Below are 21983 nucleotides of genomic sequence, written 5' to 3'. Positions count from 1 at the left end.
ATTTTCTGCCTGCGTCTTGCAGTCCGGTTGTTTATATTCTGTTTTATTCCTCTCATTTTAACTTTCAGATCTTCCTACTTTAGTTGAATTTGTATTCAAACGCTCTTGTCTGGATAGCGTCTATTTCACCCTCAACCCAACCACAATCCCCCGAGCAGACGAGCTACACAGTGTGACAGCAAAAGATACTTAAATCACTATTACTAGAGAATGAGCAAAGAGCTTGTCTTTTTATTTCCAGCGAGCCACTGTGATCCCGCTCTCCCTTTGCCCTCTTCTGTCTCTCCAAACCTTTTTCCCATCTTTACTTTGACATTTAGAACTACTTCTCTGTTTTTTTCTTCCCATCTGCAAACTCTCACCTTTCATCCATCATGTCCTTTGGCCTCAATTATTCTGTACTTCTATCTTTTACTCATCTCCTTCCCTCTTCTACTCTCCAATCACCCCCACCCCACCCCCGTGATTAAAGCTCCCGGCTCTCTCGCGGCTAGTAAAGCACACAGGGCTGAGCTGGTCAGCCTCTGGCTTTACAGTAAGCAGCTCAGCAAACATAATCAGAGCCATATGTGTTCACACACGCACATACAAACACTCCAAACAAATTTCTCCCAGCTTAAGACAGACTGCTACATCCGATGGTCTTTTTCCCTTCCGTGGATTATGTCTGGAGATTTACATTACCATCCCCCTCCAGCCTCCCCCTTCCTCCCTTTCCCCTCCGTGCCCCACAATCTCACTCTGAATGATTCTCTATAAGCTATCAAACCATTAGCTGTGGTATGGCTGTCTGTATTTGTGTGTCTGTGAATCAGTATGCGTCGATAAATGTGTGTTCACATCTATAAGCGTGTGTGTTTGTGTGAAAGCAGGGGTGTGAAAGCTGTTAGCTAGAGACTTGCACAGGCGGATATATAGCACAGGCCAGTGGTTTTACAGCTGTGCTTTACTTCCATTAGGTTAGGCACTGTCAGACACCAGGTGCTGTAGGGACATACACCTTCGCACACACACACACACACACACACACACACACACACACACACACACACACACACAGGCTAATGGGCCTTGTGTGAATGAGATGGGCATTAGGGTAGCTGTCTGGAAATGGAGAATATATATAATCCACAACTACGCCACAGCTTTTGACTGAAATTGATGGTGCACATTAATACACATCCATGAACTCACGCTATACAAACAAGCCGCACACCCGTACTGTACTGAACAGAGCCACTCAATCACTGTTTGATTGCAGATAAAACACACAAACGCACACTGACACACTTTCCCTCGATGGCAGAAACTTCCCGTGAACTGCCTTAATTCCCGTCCAGCCATTAAAAGTAAATATTTCACGGAGTGGGTTCATCGTGAGGACATCAACCTCACACAGGAGATTAAATGCAGTATACATTACTGTTTGTTACCCCCATCCAACGCGCTCGTGCACAACAACACATCTATGAAACACTCATGCATATATGCGCTGCAAGTGAACAAATGAAATCCCAAACTTAACACAGTGTGACACAGTTTCCGTGTCCCTCATCGCTATGAAAAAAGTGTGTGTGTGTGTGTGTGTGTGTGGGGGGGGGGGGGACATCTTCTGGAGGAAATGTGTGAGTGGAGGAGGAGGAGGAGAGAGAGTGACGGGGGGCATTTTGAGAGTCCCTTTGCAGTGGGAATTAGGAAAAGTTTCTATCTGTGTCATTCTCCACAGTTTAATGCCTGCTGGCTTTCTCTTTAAATACATGCTCGCGCTTAAATTTAATGGTGTTACTGGGATGTTGAGCGTGGCCCCATTCCAACTTGATCGGCCAGGAGTGAAAAGGAGTGCTATTAAACAGAGAGCAGCGGAAATCCAAAGAGAGAAACCAGGTATCACACGACTGGGTGCAAAGCTGCTGAATAGATTAGCTTATTTTTGTCTTGTTTGACACTTTAAATCTTGTCTCCTTTAAATGTTGTGCTGCATTGCTGGAGGTTAAAAATGGCGAAGGGTGATGCACTAAAGAGACTCAGTCAGGGAAACAGAGATACTTCTGCGTATTCTCACAATGAATCAACGCCAGCTACGGCTCACATTTGCTACTGCATATGTGTTTTATGCTTGTCATTTCATATTATGTTCTGATCAATGGCACCATTTTTACTCTATACCAGCAATAATGCTTCAAAATAAATCTAATGTGGCAGCAGATGCTCTTTCAATGGTGCAGAGCAGACCTTAAAAGACAAACTGTTTTAAAAAATATATGCAAGAATATTAAAAAGACAACAGGATGTGGGGAGGTAGACTACTGACTGGATCAAAAGCCAAAGGATTATTTAACACTGCCTTCTTCAGGCAGTTAGTGACAGCATTCAGTCATACGCCGCTTTAACGTTAGCGCTCATCCTCACTTTGTGCTCAACTAACTAAAAAAACGCCGCTGGCCAAAGTTTCTCATCACGGGCTGGATTCTCTTGAAGCCTGAAAACAGAGGGGCCCAGAGGACGTGCGAGAGTCCGACTCCCTCCCAGATGGCTTTAATTAGAATATGCTGAAAGAGTTTTATGGATTTGTCGCCCTGTGATGCTAAAAAACGTTCTAGCCTCAGGTTCTTGTAAACAAATATTCAGGCCAGGCCAGAAGTGAAAGTTGCAGAAACACATAAACACGCGGAGTAGTTCTGAGAAACGATTCACTAATGATTTGATAATTAAAGGAATATTAACGAGCAATTCTCCCGTAATTCCGAACTGAAGAATGTACAGTTTAGAACATTATGATAAAACACCAGTGAACAGAGGAGACACTTTATTAATGAATAATTAGTTCATAATTTAGCTCTGTGACAGCGAGGAAAAGATTTTCTCCATGAGTGGCTCCTCCTGATTGACTCTGATCCAGCCGCTAAGTGGTACAGACTACTAACTCCTCATTCATTGCTCATTACTTAATCATTAATTACTTTTTCGTGCAACCCTAAGTTATGTGACATGTCATACTGAGCAGTTCAGCCTCATTACTTTGCAGATGCTCATGAACTATCATTACCTACTAGGATAGTTTTAGGTGCAAAATGATGGTCAAAGCCAGCATGATAGAGTCCGTAATGTCTAAAGTGTGTGTCTAACATCAATCATGGGGGAAAAATATTATAAATATATCTGAAGGTCAAGCTGAAGATAAAGAAATGAAAGCATAAAACATCAAATACTCCTGTAACTGTTAATAGCTGCTTTTAGCACTTTGTGGTCCTCACTTTTTCATTTTAACCTCTTGTTAGCAGTCACAAAACTCACACCATCTGAAGGCCACAGCAGCAATACCTATTAAGCTCTATGGAAATAAAGGCTGACCTCTTATGTTCAAGGTTAATTATGTAGTTATTCTAACAAAGAGTGAAAAAAAAAGAAACAGTTTTTAGTGTTTAGTGAAGTTCAAGACAGACATCCAAATACTAAAGCAGTTCTCTTAGATAAAACCAAAGAACTTTATCTCCTACTGTGCTTCAGTTTCTATTCACCTTGCACTGGCTGTTAGAATTTATATATAATACAGCGTTTTTTTCACATCTACCATATTGATCTTGCATATTCAATTAGCCTCTGATGTTACACTTTACTTTGCTATTTGGGATTTTTTTAAAAGGGTATATGACAGGACATTTGTTATTTTAAGGTATTTCAATTCAGATTTAACCTGGATTTTGTTTTTTACCTGTTTCTGGAAAGATGTTTGCAAGCACATGTCTAAGAATGGTCACAACAACAGTCTTGCAAACTATGAGAAGAAATAGTGATAAAAGTGCACCAATTGTTAAGGAGTTGAGGCTGATTGAAATCAGATATCAACCACATTAAACTGAGATCACTGTTACCAGCCCACGTTAAACCTTCTTCAGCCTTTAGTGCATTCCTGTTACATTTTCCTGTTACATAGATTTGCCTGAAGAAAAAGCCTGAACCATTTCTGCTGTCTTCCATATAATAAGTTAAAATGTCGATCTATATGTCTTCATTTCTTCCTGAAGCTCCAAAAGCATAATCCGTATGCGTGACAAACAAGAATGGGACAGAGGAAAGCATTTTATCACACACCCAAGTCTGATGTCTTTTGGTTCTGACTAAAAAAAAGGAGTGAAGGCAAAATGAACTGAAATAAGATGCTTTAAAGTGCTGATGATGCCTGGAGTTCCAGGCATTTATGTATAATCTGTCTTTCCTCTGCTAATGCTTCCTCTTTAAAGATGGTAATGATGTGAGTGCAGGTCATGCATGAATAAGTCTGCGCATGTGTTACACTCCAGATTGCATAATTAGGAATCTTCAAGAGTATTTTTCATTCAGAGGTAATGTTTTTCAGCTTTGATCAGCTTCATTCCTATACTTTTAGTTTCTCTCACACTACACCCCGTCGCTACAGTACTCTTGATAAGGGAAATTTAAAAGAAAAGAAAAGCAATGTAATGACGAGGCAAGACTGAGAGAAAGAAACAAAAAATATTTACGACTTGATGCTGTTCTGATAAGGACTGTAATCAAAAAGACGCAAACAAAATGAGAGACAGCAGAAGCAGCTTGAAGTTCAAATTTTAATTAGGGCTTTTCTGTCATCGATATTACGAGCGATTTCTTTCCCCGATCTTTATCGCTCACTCTGTCCACATTACTGCTCTTTGTCATGCTTCTGCTTGGGTGCTCAGTGCTCCTGCAGGACATTGTGCTATGCCTAACTGTGTGTTATGTTCATCACACACCTTGGCATCTCTGACTGTGTGCGTCTTATCCCAGTGAACCAGTGAGTCAAGCAGATGAAAAGGAAAGTGTGTGTGTACGTATGAGATGAACAACGAGGACGAGATGCAGCCATCTGCTCTGATACACTGAGCAGAGATAACTTGTCTTAATGCCAGAATTTCACTTAGGGAGACTCCAATCTATTGACCGGACCCTCTAACAACCAACTCTGGACTAAAGACTAGGAAGCAGAAAGGAGAAAAGAAGGAAGAGAGAAACAGGAAGAAGACGAGTAATGACAAACAAGCACAACAGGAGAATTTACTGAGCAAGAGTTTGAAAAAAAGGAAACCACAGGAAGAAAAGATTGGAAGAGGAGCAGAGATAAGAGAAGAACATCGAGCTGAAAAGAGGCAAAGTGAAAGCAGACTTGTCTGAGGTCTGTGGATGTGCGATGGCAGCGCTCATAGCTGCTGTGACTGCCGAGTGTATTTGGCAGAACAACAACTGGCATCTGTCTGTGGTCAGTCTCTTCAGTAAGACAAAACCATGTTTGCATGCGTATGTGTTTGCCTACTTCATAATGCAGCATTGCATCTGTTGTATTATGTGCATGACTTAGAGACTTGGTATATCTGCGCAGTTAGAGGCAAAATCCTTAAGAGGCCTGCCACACCTCCACTAACCCTGTTTCACTGTATACAGTGCACCAGTGCTAAGGCATCATAATTACCCCCATTAGCGTTTTCCCTTGGGATAAACATGCAAACACACACAGACACACACATGCGTGCACAAGCAAACACCATAAATCTGCGCAGCCCTCTATTTGTTTTTCATTCTAAATCACACCTTTCATGCACACACATACAAATAGCAGCTTATTTAATCATTTTACCCCTTAGTTCAATATGTGCAATAGAAAGTGATGAAGACACACAAACACACACACAACCACACACAAACTTGGATATCTACAGCATGAATGTGATGAATATAAATTGCTCATTGCAAAGAAAATGGATTCTAAACAAAAAGGGATGCTCTCTTCATCCACGCCTTGTTATCCCTGTTTCATCCTCATTTCGAGACCCATGTTCCCACTCATGTTCCCCCACAATGTAACTCACAAATTCTTAGATACACAAACTAGACCGTGGGGATGCAGGCACTATGTCTTTTGAAAGGTTGCATTTTATTCATTCTCAGCTTTTGTAAAGTAGCGTGATCAGTGTCTATTACACAGACATGAAATGATATTTTTTTACACAAATAATTGCATGTTCTGCACAAAAAATGGTCTTGTGCTTTTTAGAAAACATCGGTGAAATACTTGTTTGGGGTCACAACGTATGTAACGCATGTTTAATAAAGCCGGGAGTAGTAAGTGTGTTACTCGGACACCTCGCTCCGTCTCTAAATGTACATTAGTCGCTCTTACCTCTGCGTCTCGGCGCTGTACTGACCCCTGCCCACTTGATTGACAGCACAGAGTCTAAACTGGTAGGTTCTGGCAGGTGTAAGCCCGCCCACTGATACCTTGGTCACTGCAGGATCAACCTCTGATAGGTAGACCTTCCATGGCGAGTCTAGAGACAAGACACAGAGATTAAAGGCCGATAATATCTGGCGCAGGCAGGACAAACAGAGACACAGGGACACTCAGGAGCTATAAATCAAATGGAAAGAGGGGAGAAACAGATAAGAGGCAAAGTAAAGGAAACAGGGGGTAAGCTGGAGAGAATTATAAAGGAGAGAAGTAGCATATGATGCAACAAGAAGGGAAGGAAGAGAAGGATTAATAAAAAAGCGCAGATGCTGCTTCATATTGTTGCCAGCTTATCTCTCAGTCTTCCTGCTGAAGATACCACAGACAGATGCACTATTATCTCTATTATCACCCCAGCCACATGTATCTGTGCAAGCGAGACTGATAGCGTGCATGTGCCATTTTAAGCACGCCCAGGGTATTAGAGCCATTGTCTGACATGAAAACACATTGTAGTTACAGTGGCCCATTTACTACAATACAACAACAACAAAAAAATCTAATATATAACAGAGAGAGTGGATAATCAGTGTGCAGAAAACTCTAATCCATTCCTCACTGTCTGGATTCATCCGTAACTAAACTCGACCAGACGTTCAGGTTCTCTCCATTCCTCATCTTTCTCTTTATCGCTCCCTCTTATTTTCCAAACTTTTCTTCTCCGCTCCCATGGCAATGCTTCTGTTTTTGCAGCAGAGCAGCTGGTTAATGGTGACAGCACAAAGCTTTAAGTCACATTGGCGGTGCCGCTACAAAAATGATCAGAATAAGGATCAGTTCAGCTTTTAGAGTCATGTGCCAAGTGCTTGGCTGTCTATGTTACATTCACTGCCCGATCCCCTTAGCCTACATCAGGAGTGAGCGGCTCAACAGCCAATCTCCCTCCACTTTGTTTCTCCTGTCAGTCTATTCCTCAACACCTCTTCCCTATCTCTCTATAATTTGATAGAGAGCCAGCCTGCTGTTACAACATCTGTACTGGAGAGTGGGTGTGAGAGAGAGAGAGGGAGAGAGAGAGAGCGAGAGAGTGGGAGAGAGAGGCTAAAGGAGGCAGGGAAAATAAGAGTTTGTTTATAGTGGATCTGCATGTACGCTTACGCAGCAACACCATTCTCCATATGCCAGTCTCTTGTAAATGAGTGCACGTCAGTGCTTGGTAGACAGAGAGTGAACAGATGTTCGCCGTTCAGGAACTATAAAGTATGCCCAGGGACGGACATACACATACATACTGTTCTCTGAGAGCTCCAGCACGTAGTACAGAAGAGGGGAGTTCCCGTCGAAAGGGCGTAGCCAGGACAGGAGAACGGAGCGGGAGTCCGAATCATTGAGGCGAGCCGTCAGGGAGCGAGGAGAATGTGGAAGCTCACTGAATATACAGACAAAAAAATAAATAAAAAATAACATCAGAAACTGTTTCAATTTCATCTGTCTATCAATTCAATCTGAGGCTAAACTTAACATAAAGAATGAAGACAAGGAAATAGTTAGGCTTTATCAAAGGTAGCAAAGGTAAAGTTACTGTATCTGCACATATAAAGCTGATTGTAAATATTAACAAGGTTACATCAAGCTTAAACTAGACAATGAAAGCTATAAATATGAAGTATTTATAAAATCATTCATTAGACAGAACCAAAGACTTAACTCATGGTTTTGGCCCATATGAGGCATCCATGCTTGTTTGATATTTTGGCTCTATTGTATCAAGACAAATGCACAGGAACATGAAAATTTAGAACCTCAGAATTACAATAACTTCAGTGTGAATCCAGACATTTGGCTAGACTGTTTCCTGGCTGCAAGCAATTGCCAGCTAGATTTCAAAAAGCCATTGCTCCCAGTCTATAAATAAACCTGCAACTCCATTTCAAGCAGAGCCACTTTAGTTCAAGGAAAATTGTTATTTCCCTCAGCAGTAATTTATATATGACAGTATGGCTCTGTTTTGGGACCTTTCCTCGTGTATATGTGGGAAGCCTGAGGGAGAAACATCAGCAAACCCAGAGCGTTAAACAGAGCTCACGTCAACAGTAACAGATATGAAGTGATTACACCCTCAGTCACACAGGCCTAGAGACTTGTCAGTGACCATATGGCAACCACTGGACACTAGGGAAAAACCTGTATTCCCCAAACGGTTCCAAGTGGTTGCTAAAAGTCACTTTGAAATCAAATGTTAAAGCCTCATCAATACAGGCCTAGAGACTGGTCAGTGACTTCCTAGAAACCACTGGTTGTTATGGAAAAGAGTCCATTCTGCAACTGATTGCCAAGTGGTTGCTGGAAGTTACCAGCATGAAATTAGTTGTAAAAATGCTGAACCAAATATCTCCATGGAACTGCTTTGGTCGCTAGCAGGTTGCTGCAGTTGCCAGTAGTTTGCATGGAAGATGCTGACGTGTCTGCCAGCACTCACCAACTACTTACTAAGTGGTTGTGAAACACCATGTTCGCCTTCAAAGTCAAAGTTAAAATGTGCTGGTTGAACAACCTGGTCTCCATTTCCAGTTGCCGTACTTGGGAGAGTAAATGGCAATTGCCTGCAGTCAAGCCAGTGTCTTACATGCAAACTACAGGCAAAAGTAAAGTAAAGTGTGCGTGTTAGTCCCCATAGGTAAATAGTTCCTCTGCATTTAACCCATTCACCCAGTGGGCAGCCACCAATGCAGCGCCCGGGGAGCAGTGTGTAGGGACGGTACCTTGCTCAGGGGTACCTCAGGGTAGCAGGTAGCAGTGGAGTCGAACCCCCGACCTTCCGATCATGGGGCCACCACTCTACCTACTGAGCTATCCCTGCCCCTATCCCTGCAATCACCTCGGTCTGATAGCGACTAAGGCAATCACAATCTCCATATTATTTTAGGGTCTTTACCTTACAATATAAAGCACCGTGAAGTGGCTTGTATTGCGATTTGAAATGAATCTTTTAGGTTTATGCAACCATCCAGTCTCTAGGCCTATGTGACTAGGGCCTAAGTTAGACACAGCATGAATGGTGGCTCTGGGGTGAAAATGGGTTGCAAAGCTGCTTCCATAGGAAGCAGCAACCGTACGCAGATCAAAGCAACTAAAATAAGCCTCCCCTCTATATTCTTTTGCTTAACCATACACTCATTTGAACCAACCCTTACTGCTTATACACTTATTACACTATTTTTACATCTTAGGCAAATGAGACACAGCCTCAAAGAGCTTTATACTGAACTTTGGATCTGCTGGTAAAATTAGGTTATTTTTTTGACTAGGACATAATAGAATTTTCTCCTATTTCGGGTCTTTCTTGCAAGCTAGGGTCCCAAAATATTTATTGCTGCTTCAAATTTGCCACCAAGACCCAAGACGGGGACTGAATTTACTTATTTAACTTTTGCAAAGAAGGGAATACATGCTTTTTTTCAGACTGTCACACTTTTCCTTAATATCCACATCTTGACAAAATGTGTCCTGATTGCTTATGTATCATTTGCATCTCATAAACGCGTCTGTGACAATATGCAGACTGTTCAGTAGACAGATATTTGGTTTCCTGTGTTCTGTTATTCTATTAAATATGTGAGGTGCCATACTGCTAGCACTGACACCCAGGCTAGATCTTGGGTCTGAGCCAGGATCAGTTCCAGTGGGTGAAATCTTTTAAATATGGCGCTGCCTTGCATATATTTACTCTGTACGTGCACTGCATCACTGCGTCTCATCACATCTATTAAAAAACACATTTTCCACACATTTTCTCATCCCTGCCCTGTTAATAACAAAGAAAGCAATACAGGTATTTTCATGAAAGCAACATAGAAATCCACATATTTGATTACACCAATCTTAGCGTATCGTAACTCTTTTTGTAGACTGTGGGCTTGAAGGAGGAAAAGGAGAGAACAGCAAATCCTAGTATCACTACATATGAAGGCTGCAGGTGCTGGTAGAAATATTGAGACAACATAAAAGAACAAAATAAATATATTTACACTGAAACTATAATAAAAGAGAGAGTCCCCTGTGTATAGAATAGCTGTATCTCATATTCATAAGCTTATTAATTATTTCTAAGCTATGGACAACATAGCTTTCAAAGATATGTTGTCCAAGAGCTCTGCTTCGACAGCCTGCAAGGTCCTATTAAGGGCATCAGATAACAGGGTTTGAAAACATTTGCCTTGCTTCCTTTTTCCCTTATGAGCAACTTTGCAGTTTAACATTTAAGCACAGAAACAAAGGGAACTAGAGGAGATGTGGGAGAGGAATAAGACATACTGTAATGTTGTGAGAGGAAGAGGAGGAGCACACCAAGAAATAGGAAGGACACCAATGAATGAAGCTAGGAGGGAGCAAGGGGAAATGAGAATGATGTTTTCTTCTCCGAGCTGACACGATCATATTAATTAATGGATGAGCTTAGAGAACATTAGAGCAAGTACCTTCACACCGTCCTTACAAATCACAAACACACACACATAGGCACAGACACACACTCACAGACACATGAATGGGTCTTACGGGAGTTGAACCAATAACCCGCTGGTAATTAGTCTGTCTCCTCAGCCGCCAGCGTCTGTTAGCCCCTGTGACCCATTGATACTGAGCTAACGAGAATGTCAGTCACACATGTGGATACACGCAGCTGCGCACGCATACACCACGCTCAGAAACACGGGTGTATAGAAATCCCATCCAGGCCAGTATGTTTTTGCACAGCAATAAACACAGATTCGCTCTCTCCCTCTGCGTCTGACATGCATAACCTCTTGTCTCTCTATAATTTAGAAGGATGTGGACTCATGTTCATTCTCTTTCCTACCCGGCAATTATATTAATATATCATAAGTGCCTTTTAGAAATGTATTATTTAAGTGCCTATTAATATACAAATACCACTACCTGTTCTCTTAGTGGCTGTAATAAGGCTGAGTGGGTCGGAGCGTGGGATACACGCTGATATGTGTGTGTGTGTGTGTGTGTGTGTGTGTGTGTGTGTGTGTGTGTGTGTGTGTGTGTGTGTGTGTGTGTGTGTGTGTGTGTGCATGCATGTGTGTGTGATATGTTTTAATCTGAGCATACCGGACACACAAAGTGATGTGTGGAGTCTGCACAGGTATGTGTCACGGCTGGCGGAGGGAGCCGTGTGGTGTGGAGGAAAAGGAGGACCCAAGATGCAGCAAACTGATGATACGAGTGATGTTTTATTTACAAAGGTGGTGGTGACAAAAACAGGCAACGAGGTATGAGTACTTTACAAACGGAAACCTAAACTGGGAGAAACTAAGTGACCAACCTGAGACCATACAAAAGGGGTGCGGGGCAGAGAGACGCAGAGACAGGAACACCATAGAACGCAGAGGTAGACGGATGAATGCAGACGAGCCGACAACAGGCAGGAGAACACACAGGGCTTAAATACACACCAGTAATCAGGGGATGAGGGACAGGAGGGCAACACAGCTGGGAGAAATCAGAACTGACGGGACAGGGGAAATGTAAACTGAACACACTCACATCAGACAGAGACCTTCACAATAAAACAGGAAACTCAGACACGGGGAACCAAACAAGACACAGATCTAAACAGACAGCTTCACAAACAGATGGGGTGACACCATAGACAGACAGATCCAGACGCAGACTCAGAGGCAGACCGAATATAACACAGAACTAAAACAATCATCATCATGAAAATGATAACAAACTAAAAGCGCTGGGTCACCGACCCAGGACCATGACAGTATGTACACAAACATACCTGTGCAGCATACCATACATGCTGCACACTCACTGATGTATTATCAGTGAGTGTGCAGCATGTATAAAGAACATAACATTTAGGGGTATCTAATAACAACTAGTGTCTTTAGACTTTCAATGGCATGTACAGAGTATTTGATTTAGAGGCTCTGACCCTGCACTGAACACGGCTATTACTAGACCCAAGCAACTGTCTTATTAGACATGAAACAAGTTGACAACAATCATTTCTTTATGTTTGGCAGTGTACCAAATTACCCATCTGCTGCGTCGCCTAAATTGCACCTTGTATAGTCAGTCTTTTTTGTAAAATGCTGTACCATAAGGCGTACGTCCTGTCAGTCTCATCAGTAATTTGAATCAACCAGATTGCTCGCTATGGATAGACTGCTCCCTCAGGTTTTTAGACACTGTTACATCAAAATCGTTGCTGCGTCAAATCCTGAGGAAGGAAACCGCTGCTGCCAGAAGATAATGATTTATTCACAGTTTACTCAAATAGAGTTATCACAGAAAATTAAAGATCATCAGACTATCCTGAGGTGTAGGGTAAGTTAAAATATATTTATTATGTGCTTCTGAATTTAATAAAGAAACCCAATTCGAATTAAAAGAGAAGAATAGTGCTATTTTCTTGTCAGTGTATTAAACATGAAACTAAAGCAAGCAGCCTGTTAATATAACTCAACACAATGCTTGCAAAGAGGAAAATCCGTAGCCTGTAGCTCACGTATATTTTATTAGTTTACCTTACATTATCTGTTATAAAAACCCAACAAGTGCCTTTTATTTGTTTAAAGATTTTCAAGGATGGCACATTTGCAGAATGCTTCGATTACTCCAGCAAGTCAAAGGGATGCAGCCTTGTTATGCTTCCTTTGTGTTTTATACAATTTAGTAGAGTTGTTGTAGTCAGTGTTACTTATTCAGTGGTATAACGCTGTTCTTTATCCTCTAATGTGCAGATTAGGTGGAAATAAAACTGTCTGTATTTTATATCGTAGTAAAATAAAATCCTACTCTAGGCTAATGATAAGTTTTAGGAGACCTATTGCATTTCAGCATCCCCCAAGTGTCTGTTTTTCAAAAAGCCCAAGGCTGTTTACTTGGCCTTGCAGGTTTTTGCTGTTAATGGCTAAATTTGTGGCCATTCTTAAGGGTGGAAAAGTCAAACAATGACCTAAAACAGAAGAGGGTTAAATATTGCAGAAGGAATTTATTCCCTGAACTCACATGACTTCCAGGCGTGCGGGGCGGGAATCATTGCCAGCTTGTGATGTCACAGTGCAGGTGTAATCCCCGATATCACCTGACCACGTCTGGCTAATAGTGAGAAGGCCTTGGCGTACAGACACGCGCCCCCCACTGGTCGGAAGAACCGGCATGCCGCTTCGCTCCCATTTATAGCTGCAACAGGGGAAGAATTTGGGTGCTTCAAAACTCAAACACAATAGTTTACAAAACTGTCAAACACGGCAGAGAATCAGACTTGGTATTCATGTATGTACCGTCATTTTTTCGCACTATAAGGCGCACTTAAAATCCTTTAATTTTCTCAGAAATCGACAGTGCGGTTTATAATCCGGTGCGCCTTATGTATGAATTCTGGTTGTGCTTACTGACCTCGAACTGATTTTATGTGGTACATGACGCTCAAAAATCGGTGAACGTTTTTTTAGTACACCTTTAGTAAGCTACGAAGCCTGATGGATTGACTTGATGGATTGTCGGAGCATTACAGGTACCGTAGCCAGGAGCCTTGCGAAGTTAGCAGGAAATTAGCTCGCTAGTTTCCACCTAAACATGATATAGCATGTTCTGACTGAGAGATTTCTGAAAAAATGTAAATGTACAGCTTTGCTATCACTTTCAACTTAAATGAAGACAAAAAAACTAAACAGCAGTGACCTTTGTAGGGCTACTGAAGTTAGACTAGCTGGTATATAATCACCGCAATGTTCTGCTATGTGATCGCTAGTGACACAGCTATGTTAGAATAATATTAGCACAGGGAAGCTGGAGGATTAACTTTTTTCCACTCGATAAAAGTTAACACGAGGGTTTCCGATGATTAGGGACAGATGCAACTGCATGGCAGGATGCTGTAAATGGACCAAACTTCAGTCAGGAGAACAACTGAGGTAATCCATCCACAATACCAGGTTAGTCATTAATATGGAATAGAGCAGCAAGAAGAATGAATTCAGTAAAGTTTGACTTATCTGACTGTTTTGATTCGCTTAATGCGCCTTATAATCTGGTGCACTTTATGGCCCAAAAAATACAGTAGTAAACAGTCAAAGGAGATTGCAAAGAAAAGCGTCTGGACGTCTTTAAGTTGCTTGAAGACGTTTCACCTCTCATCCGAGAAGCTTCTTCAGTTCTAAGGTCAAATGGTGGAGAGTCCCAGATATAAACCTGACAAAAGGACCCCTGATGATCCTCTAATCGCCTGAGCCATTAGAGGATCATCAGGGGGTCCTTTTGTCCCTCTGTGGGGGGAAACTCCCACTAGGTTTATATCTGGGACTCTCCACCATTTGACCTTAGAACTGAAGAAGCTTCTCGGATGAGAGGTGAAACGTCTTCAAGCAACTTAAAGAAGTCCAGACGCTTTTCTTTGCAAGCTCCTTTGACTACGATGACCTGGATGACTGAGAACCTTTACAGACACAGTAGTAAACACTGAGGAACAGTTACCTGATACTGATTCTGGGGTCGTGTGTAGCGTCACACTTGAGAGTAGCAGTGGTTCCTTTGATAACACGCTGGTCTGTTGGAGGCACAGAAATGACTGTGCGATCTGGAAAGAGCAGAGAGGTGGGATACATTCTGAGGCTTAAATTAAATACAATTAATACACACCTGTTGAATCACACTACAAGGCACGGCCCTGTATAAAATGTGTACATTTAAATGTTCCTCAACAGTAACGAGATATGAATTAGTTTACAAGAAGATAAACAACACACAAGCGTGCACGCACCCACACCTACGCACATTATAACGCTGTGGAAAACAGCTGAGTATCAAATTACTGGTGCTTTGCTCCACTCAGGTGTTGCATATGATTTAGAGAGAGAAAGGCGGCGCTGGTGTAAAAACAAATGCACATGCAGAGTGGAGAGCAACTCAGTCACCATGCACTTGTGATGTGACCGTGTCTCCAATAAATTGAAGGGTATACGTTTTACATTTATATCACAGCTCAACTGAAGTAAGGATCTGACAGTGTGTGTAATTGAACCCTGTTTAATCTAAAGCTGCCAGAACATATATTTATATGTATGCAAAAAAAATAAAATAAAAAAATCAGCCAAGCAATTGGTTTATTGGCTAATCAATCATCCTCTTGCTTGGCAAATCCAATGATTAGTTCAGTCAGCCAACTGCATCAATAACCAATCACTGAGCTGCTCACTAAACTGAACTAATACTATTGGACAGGTATGGATAAACTAGTGTTCCATGTCTGTTTTTGTCTGTTTAGCAAATGTATATTGAACGGTTTAATGTGCATTTGTTTGTGTGTCCGTGCATGTGTCTTACTCCACACGGTGAGCGTAGCTGTGGCGTTGATGGTTCCCTCCATGTTGGAGGCGATGCAGGTGTATTCTCCTGAATCCTGGAAGCTGACTGGCTGAACCTGCAGACCACCTGACTGCAACAGCGTGAACCTGGGAACCTGGACAGAGCCGCTGGCTAAGACCTGCGATCCTATGGAGGGACAAATAATAAATTAGCCTCGAGGTGGAGAAAAGTCAGCACATTTTAATTACAAATATATTATGTCAGTGCGTGTGTGTGTCTCAGTGTGGGGTGTCTCAGTCTTGGAGCTTCATTGCTACCTTTCCTCCAGGTAATAGCAGGTTTTGGAGCTCCGTTCGTCTGGCAGGTAAACAAGGCTGTGTTGCCATCAGTCACTGTTTGGTCAGAGGGAGGTGATGCAAATGTGGGGGGCACACCTGAAACACACAGAGGGAGCACGAGAGAGCAGAAGGCAGAGCAATGAACATTAGAGGACACTGTGGATAAGGAGAAAAGAGAAAGACTTGAGCTACAGGATGAAAGTGTTTACCTGAGCACAACTGCACCCTCTCTGATCAATGGACGCTTTATTCACTACGTGTCTGTGCATAAATGTGGATGGCTCCATGGAGACTTTTAATTATAGCATAATTCTCACTAAACCGAATGTAACTTTCTAGCCTGATACATATTAAAAACCATTACGTCAAAGTAGAGGGATCAAATTAATAATAATGATAATAAAAAAAATATATACTGGCGGCTCCCCTCAGCCTCCTAGTAGATTCATTTGACCTCTGACCTTAAAGGTCACTAAGATTTGATCTTTATTAGATACACCTGTGGTATAAATTGAAAATCCTACGTCATCTCATTTGTACTATGTTCACAAATTTCCTCACATAGTGGGATCACAACAATACCTTTAAGTATTTACGGACTCTTATTGTCTAGTCATTTGACCAAAACAGAGAACACGCCCACACAGGACATGCTTTTAGTCAAATACATGTTATTAACTGTACATGTTATCATCTGTACAGATATGGTCCAAAGACAGAGGTTGGCAGCATTTCAGGTGTATAACACAGCTGGCAGTTTCTGGATGTTTGCAGGATTCAAAACCTATTAAGCTTTCCCTTATTTATTCTGATATATATTATTGTCATAGTTGTATATGGACAAACTTTAATATATCAAACCTGTGAGCTAAAAGCTCAGCATTCATACTGCTTTGCATACTTAGTTTCCAGCATTTTGTTTCTAGTCTTGACCTGTGATATGTCAGTGAGAGAACATATCCTTGGTATGGTAATCTTAGCCCCACCGCTCTGGCTGTGAGAACAGCAGCCGCATCCACATGGTGTTCAAACCTTTTGTTTACAAGTCAATCACAAGAAAGCTGGCAAGGGAAGAGAGCAAAAACAGGTTGTTTCAGACAGAGGATGAACTGAGGGGCTAAAAGGAAGGCTCAATCGTCTACTGTCTTTTCGGGGAACCCAAGAATGGTAACAATTTTACCTTGAGTTTCATGAAGCTCGATTGATTCCCCCCAAAAAATAATCTAGAAACAAAACAATGCTGAATTCCAGCGCTAGTAGTGAAGGTAGAAAAAGTCAAAGAAAGTGACAATAAAAAAGAAAAAGCTGGTACAGAAGTGAAGTGATACAAGAGTGAATAGAGAGTCAGAATTCAAGGCTGATGTAGGTTTGTCTATTCATGCTTCCATTCTTGTGTGTATGCATCAGAGAAACTCACTGGAGACAAAGAGCTGTGTCTGTGCTTGAGCCTCTCCAGCAGGGTTGCGAGCAAAGCACTGGAATATTCCTCCGTCTCCCGGCTGCACCCTGCGCACAGTCAGCCCGTTTGCTGCGCTGACCTTGTAGCGAGGATTGGCCAGTTTGGAAAGAGGCACCGTGTCCTTATACCACTCAATCCTGGGCTGAGGCACACCTACATATATGAATGCACATGGCACACAAAAGCACAGTGTAAGAACATTTTTCAGTTTTCTTAATAAGCAGCTAGCTGACCTCGCTGCTGAGCAAACCACTCCAACTCCCACTAAAACACACACACAGATACACTCATTTCAACAATCTTTCTTCTCTTTTATCCAATCTCTCTCTCTATAAATATGCATGTAGGCATAATGACCGCTAATAATATATTGATTGGACGGTGTGGGTGGTAGGGTAAGGGTGGCAGAAGGGTCCAGAAAACACTCTGAATAAAAGATGTGGGCAGCACATCGAAGAGCTACACTATCAGCACCCACCTGTCTGACAGACATGCCAAATATGACAGGCAGGGGGCTCATGCAATTACTCTGTCTCAAACCCTTCACACCAGTGTGTGTGTGTGTGTGTGTGTTTGTGGCTGTTAGAGCGAGCGATGAATTCCACACCGTTTCTCACTCTGTTGGTGTCAAGCTTTCACAGACACGCGTGACGTATTTTTCACCCCCTCCTCGTCTCACTCACTCTGTCACCGTGCGCTCTTTTCTCCTTCCCTCATCTCTCCTCTTAGCCTCCATCCCTCTCTCCATAGCCTGAGGCCCCTGCTATTTAATTACACTGCCACTGTATCAGATTACTGAGGAGGAACATAAACTCACTCAGTGTGTGTGTATGTGTGTGTGAGAGAGAGAGAGAGAGAGGGAGCGAGAGAGAGAAAGGGGAGGGTGTTGCAGTTTTTAGAGCTGTATCTAGCCCGGCTCATATAAGTGTTTTCATGTAATCCATTTAAAGACAAGAGTCATGAACAAGTGCAATTTTCAGGCTCGGTGTCAGCATACCAGCGTGCGCTCACAATGCCAAAAGTAAAGTGTCATTGTTCATGTAGCCTTCAAACTAAGGCACACACATATCCAATGATGCCAAACCCCTGCTAGCAGAGTCACCTTGACACAACTGCAACAGCAAACAGCAGGACAAGAGCTGCAAATCTCAACATTTGACTTGTAAAGTTGACATAGAAGAAATGAATGGGATGGCACAGTGCTCCCCCTGTGGCTGCATTGGTTCTCACCGTGTGGTCTGGTGGCCTCCCACAGTCTGGAGACTTACACGTTACAGTAACTGGTGATAGTAAAGTAAATGTGTGTGGATGGTTATCTGCAGTGTTGCATGTAATGCATTCCCGAGCAACGCAGTGCTTTTTATAGTTCAATGTAATGTGCGAGACAGTTTTAGTGAAGTTACATTTTTCAGTAGTGCAGTGTCGTAACAAGTTACTGTACTAAACTCACTAATTTTATACAGTTACAACCATGTTGTTGCTTATATTCTTCAGTTACTGGCAAGAGAGGTGCATGGAAAGAAAAAAAATAACAAACATGCCTTTTTCTTACTCCACTTGTGCTACAATCGACTGACTTTGGTTCATGTGCAGGGAGGAGGAAAATGGTAAAGCAGAGTACAACATGTGAGGAGTGGAGATATGGACATTGCTTTTATCTTTAATCCATGAAAGGACAAGAACACAATGGTAAAGTGCAACCTGCACCCAGGAGTGGTAACACAACTTCAGCTCTTTGGAAACATCTGCACAGACAGCATGCTAACACAAAGCTAGTGAAGAACCGAGAGTGATGTTAATGCTGAGTGTCTGGCAGCCCAGCAGCCAGAACCTGAACTTCAACAGGTAAAAAACACAATGATGAGCAGTCAAGCTGGCAGCTTTGTAGCCTTGATGTCTATTCACACCTGTTTCTACAGTACAATTACTGTGGTGATCACTTTGAAGTCTCTCCGAGCTGGTTTTTCAAATTTGCATTGTGTTGCCAGTTTTCTGCTCATACATAAACACTAAAAGAACACATTGTTTTTTATAAGATAAGATGTACAAGGTCCTAAACCCTAAGGTTATTATTGTTAATTGAGTAACAGTGCATTTCACATGTAATGGAGCAATGCAAAAGTAATATAATGAGTAGTCTAACAAATTACTTTCTCCAGCAAATAATTAAGTAACATACTGCATTACTTTAACAAAAGGAAAGAAGAACATCGAATAATTACTTTATTCAGTAACAATCCCAACACTGGTTATGTGCCTGTGGTTGCTTAAATAGCAAAAAGCAATTATTAGTCTGTAAACAGAATTAAAAACAGTCCAAAATGTGAAGTAACACAAAGTGCAAACTAACAATAATCAAAAACACCAAACACTAGCATTATAGTAAAATCTAAAAGAAACCCCAAAGACACTGAATAGAAATATAACGTACTAAAAGAAAACTCCACAACAACACATGACGTAGAACCATCACATCCTCTCTCTCGCTTAGTGTCCGTCACCCAAAGTTAAAGAAGCAGTTAAGGTGAGACACTAAGTGCTAAACATGTTTTGCTCAGTCTCATTTTGAGTCTTTTTTCAGAGAAAACGATGTTAGTGCAAATTAATACATTACTAATAATATAATATCTAATTTTGACATTTAAACGTCACATTTAGGAAAACCTGTAATACTGACATAACATGTGGACAAAAGTATTGGGTCACACCTCTTAATCTTTGAATTCAGGTATTTTTAGTCTCGTTGCCACAGGTGTATGAAATCAAGCACTCAGCCATGCACTCCATTTACAATCAGTTATGAAAGAATTGGTCGTTCTAAAGAGCTTAAAAACTTTGAGCATGTGATGGCTGCCACTGGTTAAACAAGTCAGTTAGGGAAATTTCCTTCCTCCTAGATTCTCCAACTCTAAGCAGTATTATTGCAATGTGGAGGCGCTCAGGAGCCACAGCAATTCAGCCATGGCGGGGTCACCGAGTGCTGAGGTGGGTAAAGGTTCCAACACTCTGCTGACTCAATCACTGCAATGCCCCAAACTTCCTCTGACATTAACATCAGCACAAAAACTGTGTGCTGGGAGCTTCATGCATTTCCATGGCCGAGCAGCCATACAGTGTGCACCGAACAGTTCCTCCTGTCTATATCCTGAAGCTTTTTCTGAGGTATTTGTTCTCAGTCTTTATTTATTCATAGCTTTATTTATACGACAGTTTATTCCTACAAATATAGTGGAATTTGACAATTATTAGCTGTCTGGTGGGAGTATTTTCTGGTTTATGAAGTCATAAAAAGAGATTTTTTAAATCCCTTTGGTAAAAAACTCTTTGACTCTCATATATCAACAAAATGAAACAACAACTTGGTTTATCCAGTGTTCAGATTTGAGGTCTGGAAAATTATGCAAATACACACATATTTAGAGACATAATGCATTATTAGCATATCCAAACATAACATTTCAGAAAGTAACACAACTATTGAGCTGGGGAAGTTTGATGGAACCAAGTTAAACATTAGTGAGTTAAAGAATAATTAAAACTCCGACGTGTGAGTATGCATCAGCTCTACGACTCATGTGGTGGCACGCACAAGCAGCCTGTGAGACTCAGCACACTTTAAGTGGCTGCTGGATCATTGAATGCATGTGGAATAGCCTCCCCTGACACTTTTCAGGAATTTAGAAACTTTATCAAAATAATTTTCATTGTTTGTTTTATTTCATTTTCACACAGCAGTAAAGGGGCAGGGGAGGTTTGATGAAGTGTGAATCTAGACAATGACTGAGACAATACTGAGTGTTGACTAACAAGACTGAGACTAACGCTATTATCGTTTTAAGGAGAGTGCCTAATGGAAGTGTTACATGTTCCATGTAATAATCTGAGTCACCCCAGTGAGAATGCTGGTCTTCATCTTCTCATTTCACACTTCAGTTTAAAATTCCACTATTTATTTCCTGTCTGTTTCTACTGCGCGTTGTTGTATTTTATCGACAAAGCAAGCTTTCCCTCGCAGACAGCTGGACGTCAGCTTCAAAGAAACAAAGTGACACCTAGCTTTTTGACCCAACTTCCATCATGGTTATTATAAACAGGTATAAAAATTAGCCCCCCCCCCCCCCACCAAAAATAAGGCTTATTACAAACTTAGATTCTACAACTTTATACATACAACTATTTATCTCATGCATACCTGCAGCCAGGCATGGGATCTCCGCATTCCTGTCGAGCTCTCCAAAGATCTTACTTTTTGGCTGAGCGGTCAGAGAGGGCGGTTCTGCAAAGAAAAAAAAATTGTAATAACACCAAGTCATTAAACAGCTACTAACAAGCTCTCAATTTAGGCAAATAAATAAATAAAAGGCTGAAAATGAAAATGTAACAGACAAATTTACAGTTTGCCCACTCCAAGTATTTATTCCTTAATAGAGGAGACTTGTAATGGAGCACCGCAGAATAGAAATGGTTCCCCTCTTGGCACTGAGTAACTTAAGTGCCAGTGGAAGGCAGGATTTTGTGTCTATATGCTCTGTGAAATGGCTTCCATACACAGCCACAAAAAAACACATTCGGGGAAGGTCCCAAGGGGCACAATCCTCCTCTTTCTTTCTTAAACAGTTCCATTTTGCTGCCAATG

The 21983-nt window shown here is 41.6% G+C and overlaps 1 protein-coding gene across 2 annotated transcripts in view; it reads right to left on the bottom strand.

Annotated features, from left to right (window-relative positions):
• LOC308394855 (protein sidekick-1-like) overlaps window positions 1-21983 on the bottom strand; it is a 292631-nt gene that overhangs the window by 73665 nt on the left and 196983 nt on the right. For both annotated transcript variants that reach the window (XM_080879438.1, XM_080879439.1), the window contains 8 exons: window positions 21540-21623; window positions 17306-17500; window positions 15868-15984; window positions 15569-15736; window positions 14720-14822; window positions 13253-13426; window positions 7513-7649; window positions 6173-6320 (listed from right to left, as the gene is read on the bottom strand). In XM_080879438.1, the coding sequence (XP_080735564.1) occupies window positions 6173-6320; window positions 7513-7649; window positions 13253-13426; window positions 14720-14822; window positions 15569-15736; window positions 15868-15984; window positions 17306-17500; window positions 21540-21623 (1126 nt within the window). The remainder of the gene's footprint in view (window positions 1-6172; window positions 6321-7512; window positions 7650-13252; window positions 13427-14719; window positions 14823-15568; window positions 15737-15867; window positions 15985-17305; window positions 17501-21539; window positions 21624-21983) is intronic.

The sequence above is a fragment of the Rhamphochromis sp. 'chilingali' genome (genome assembly GCF_963969265.1).
Source record: "Rhamphochromis sp. 'chilingali' genome assembly, chromosome: 4".
Classification (NCBI taxonomy): Eukaryota; Metazoa; Chordata; class Actinopteri; order Cichliformes; family Cichlidae; genus Rhamphochromis; species Rhamphochromis sp. 'chilingali'.
The sequence above is the reverse complement of the archived record's forward strand: the minus strand, read 5'-3'. Positions and strand labels throughout refer to the sequence as shown.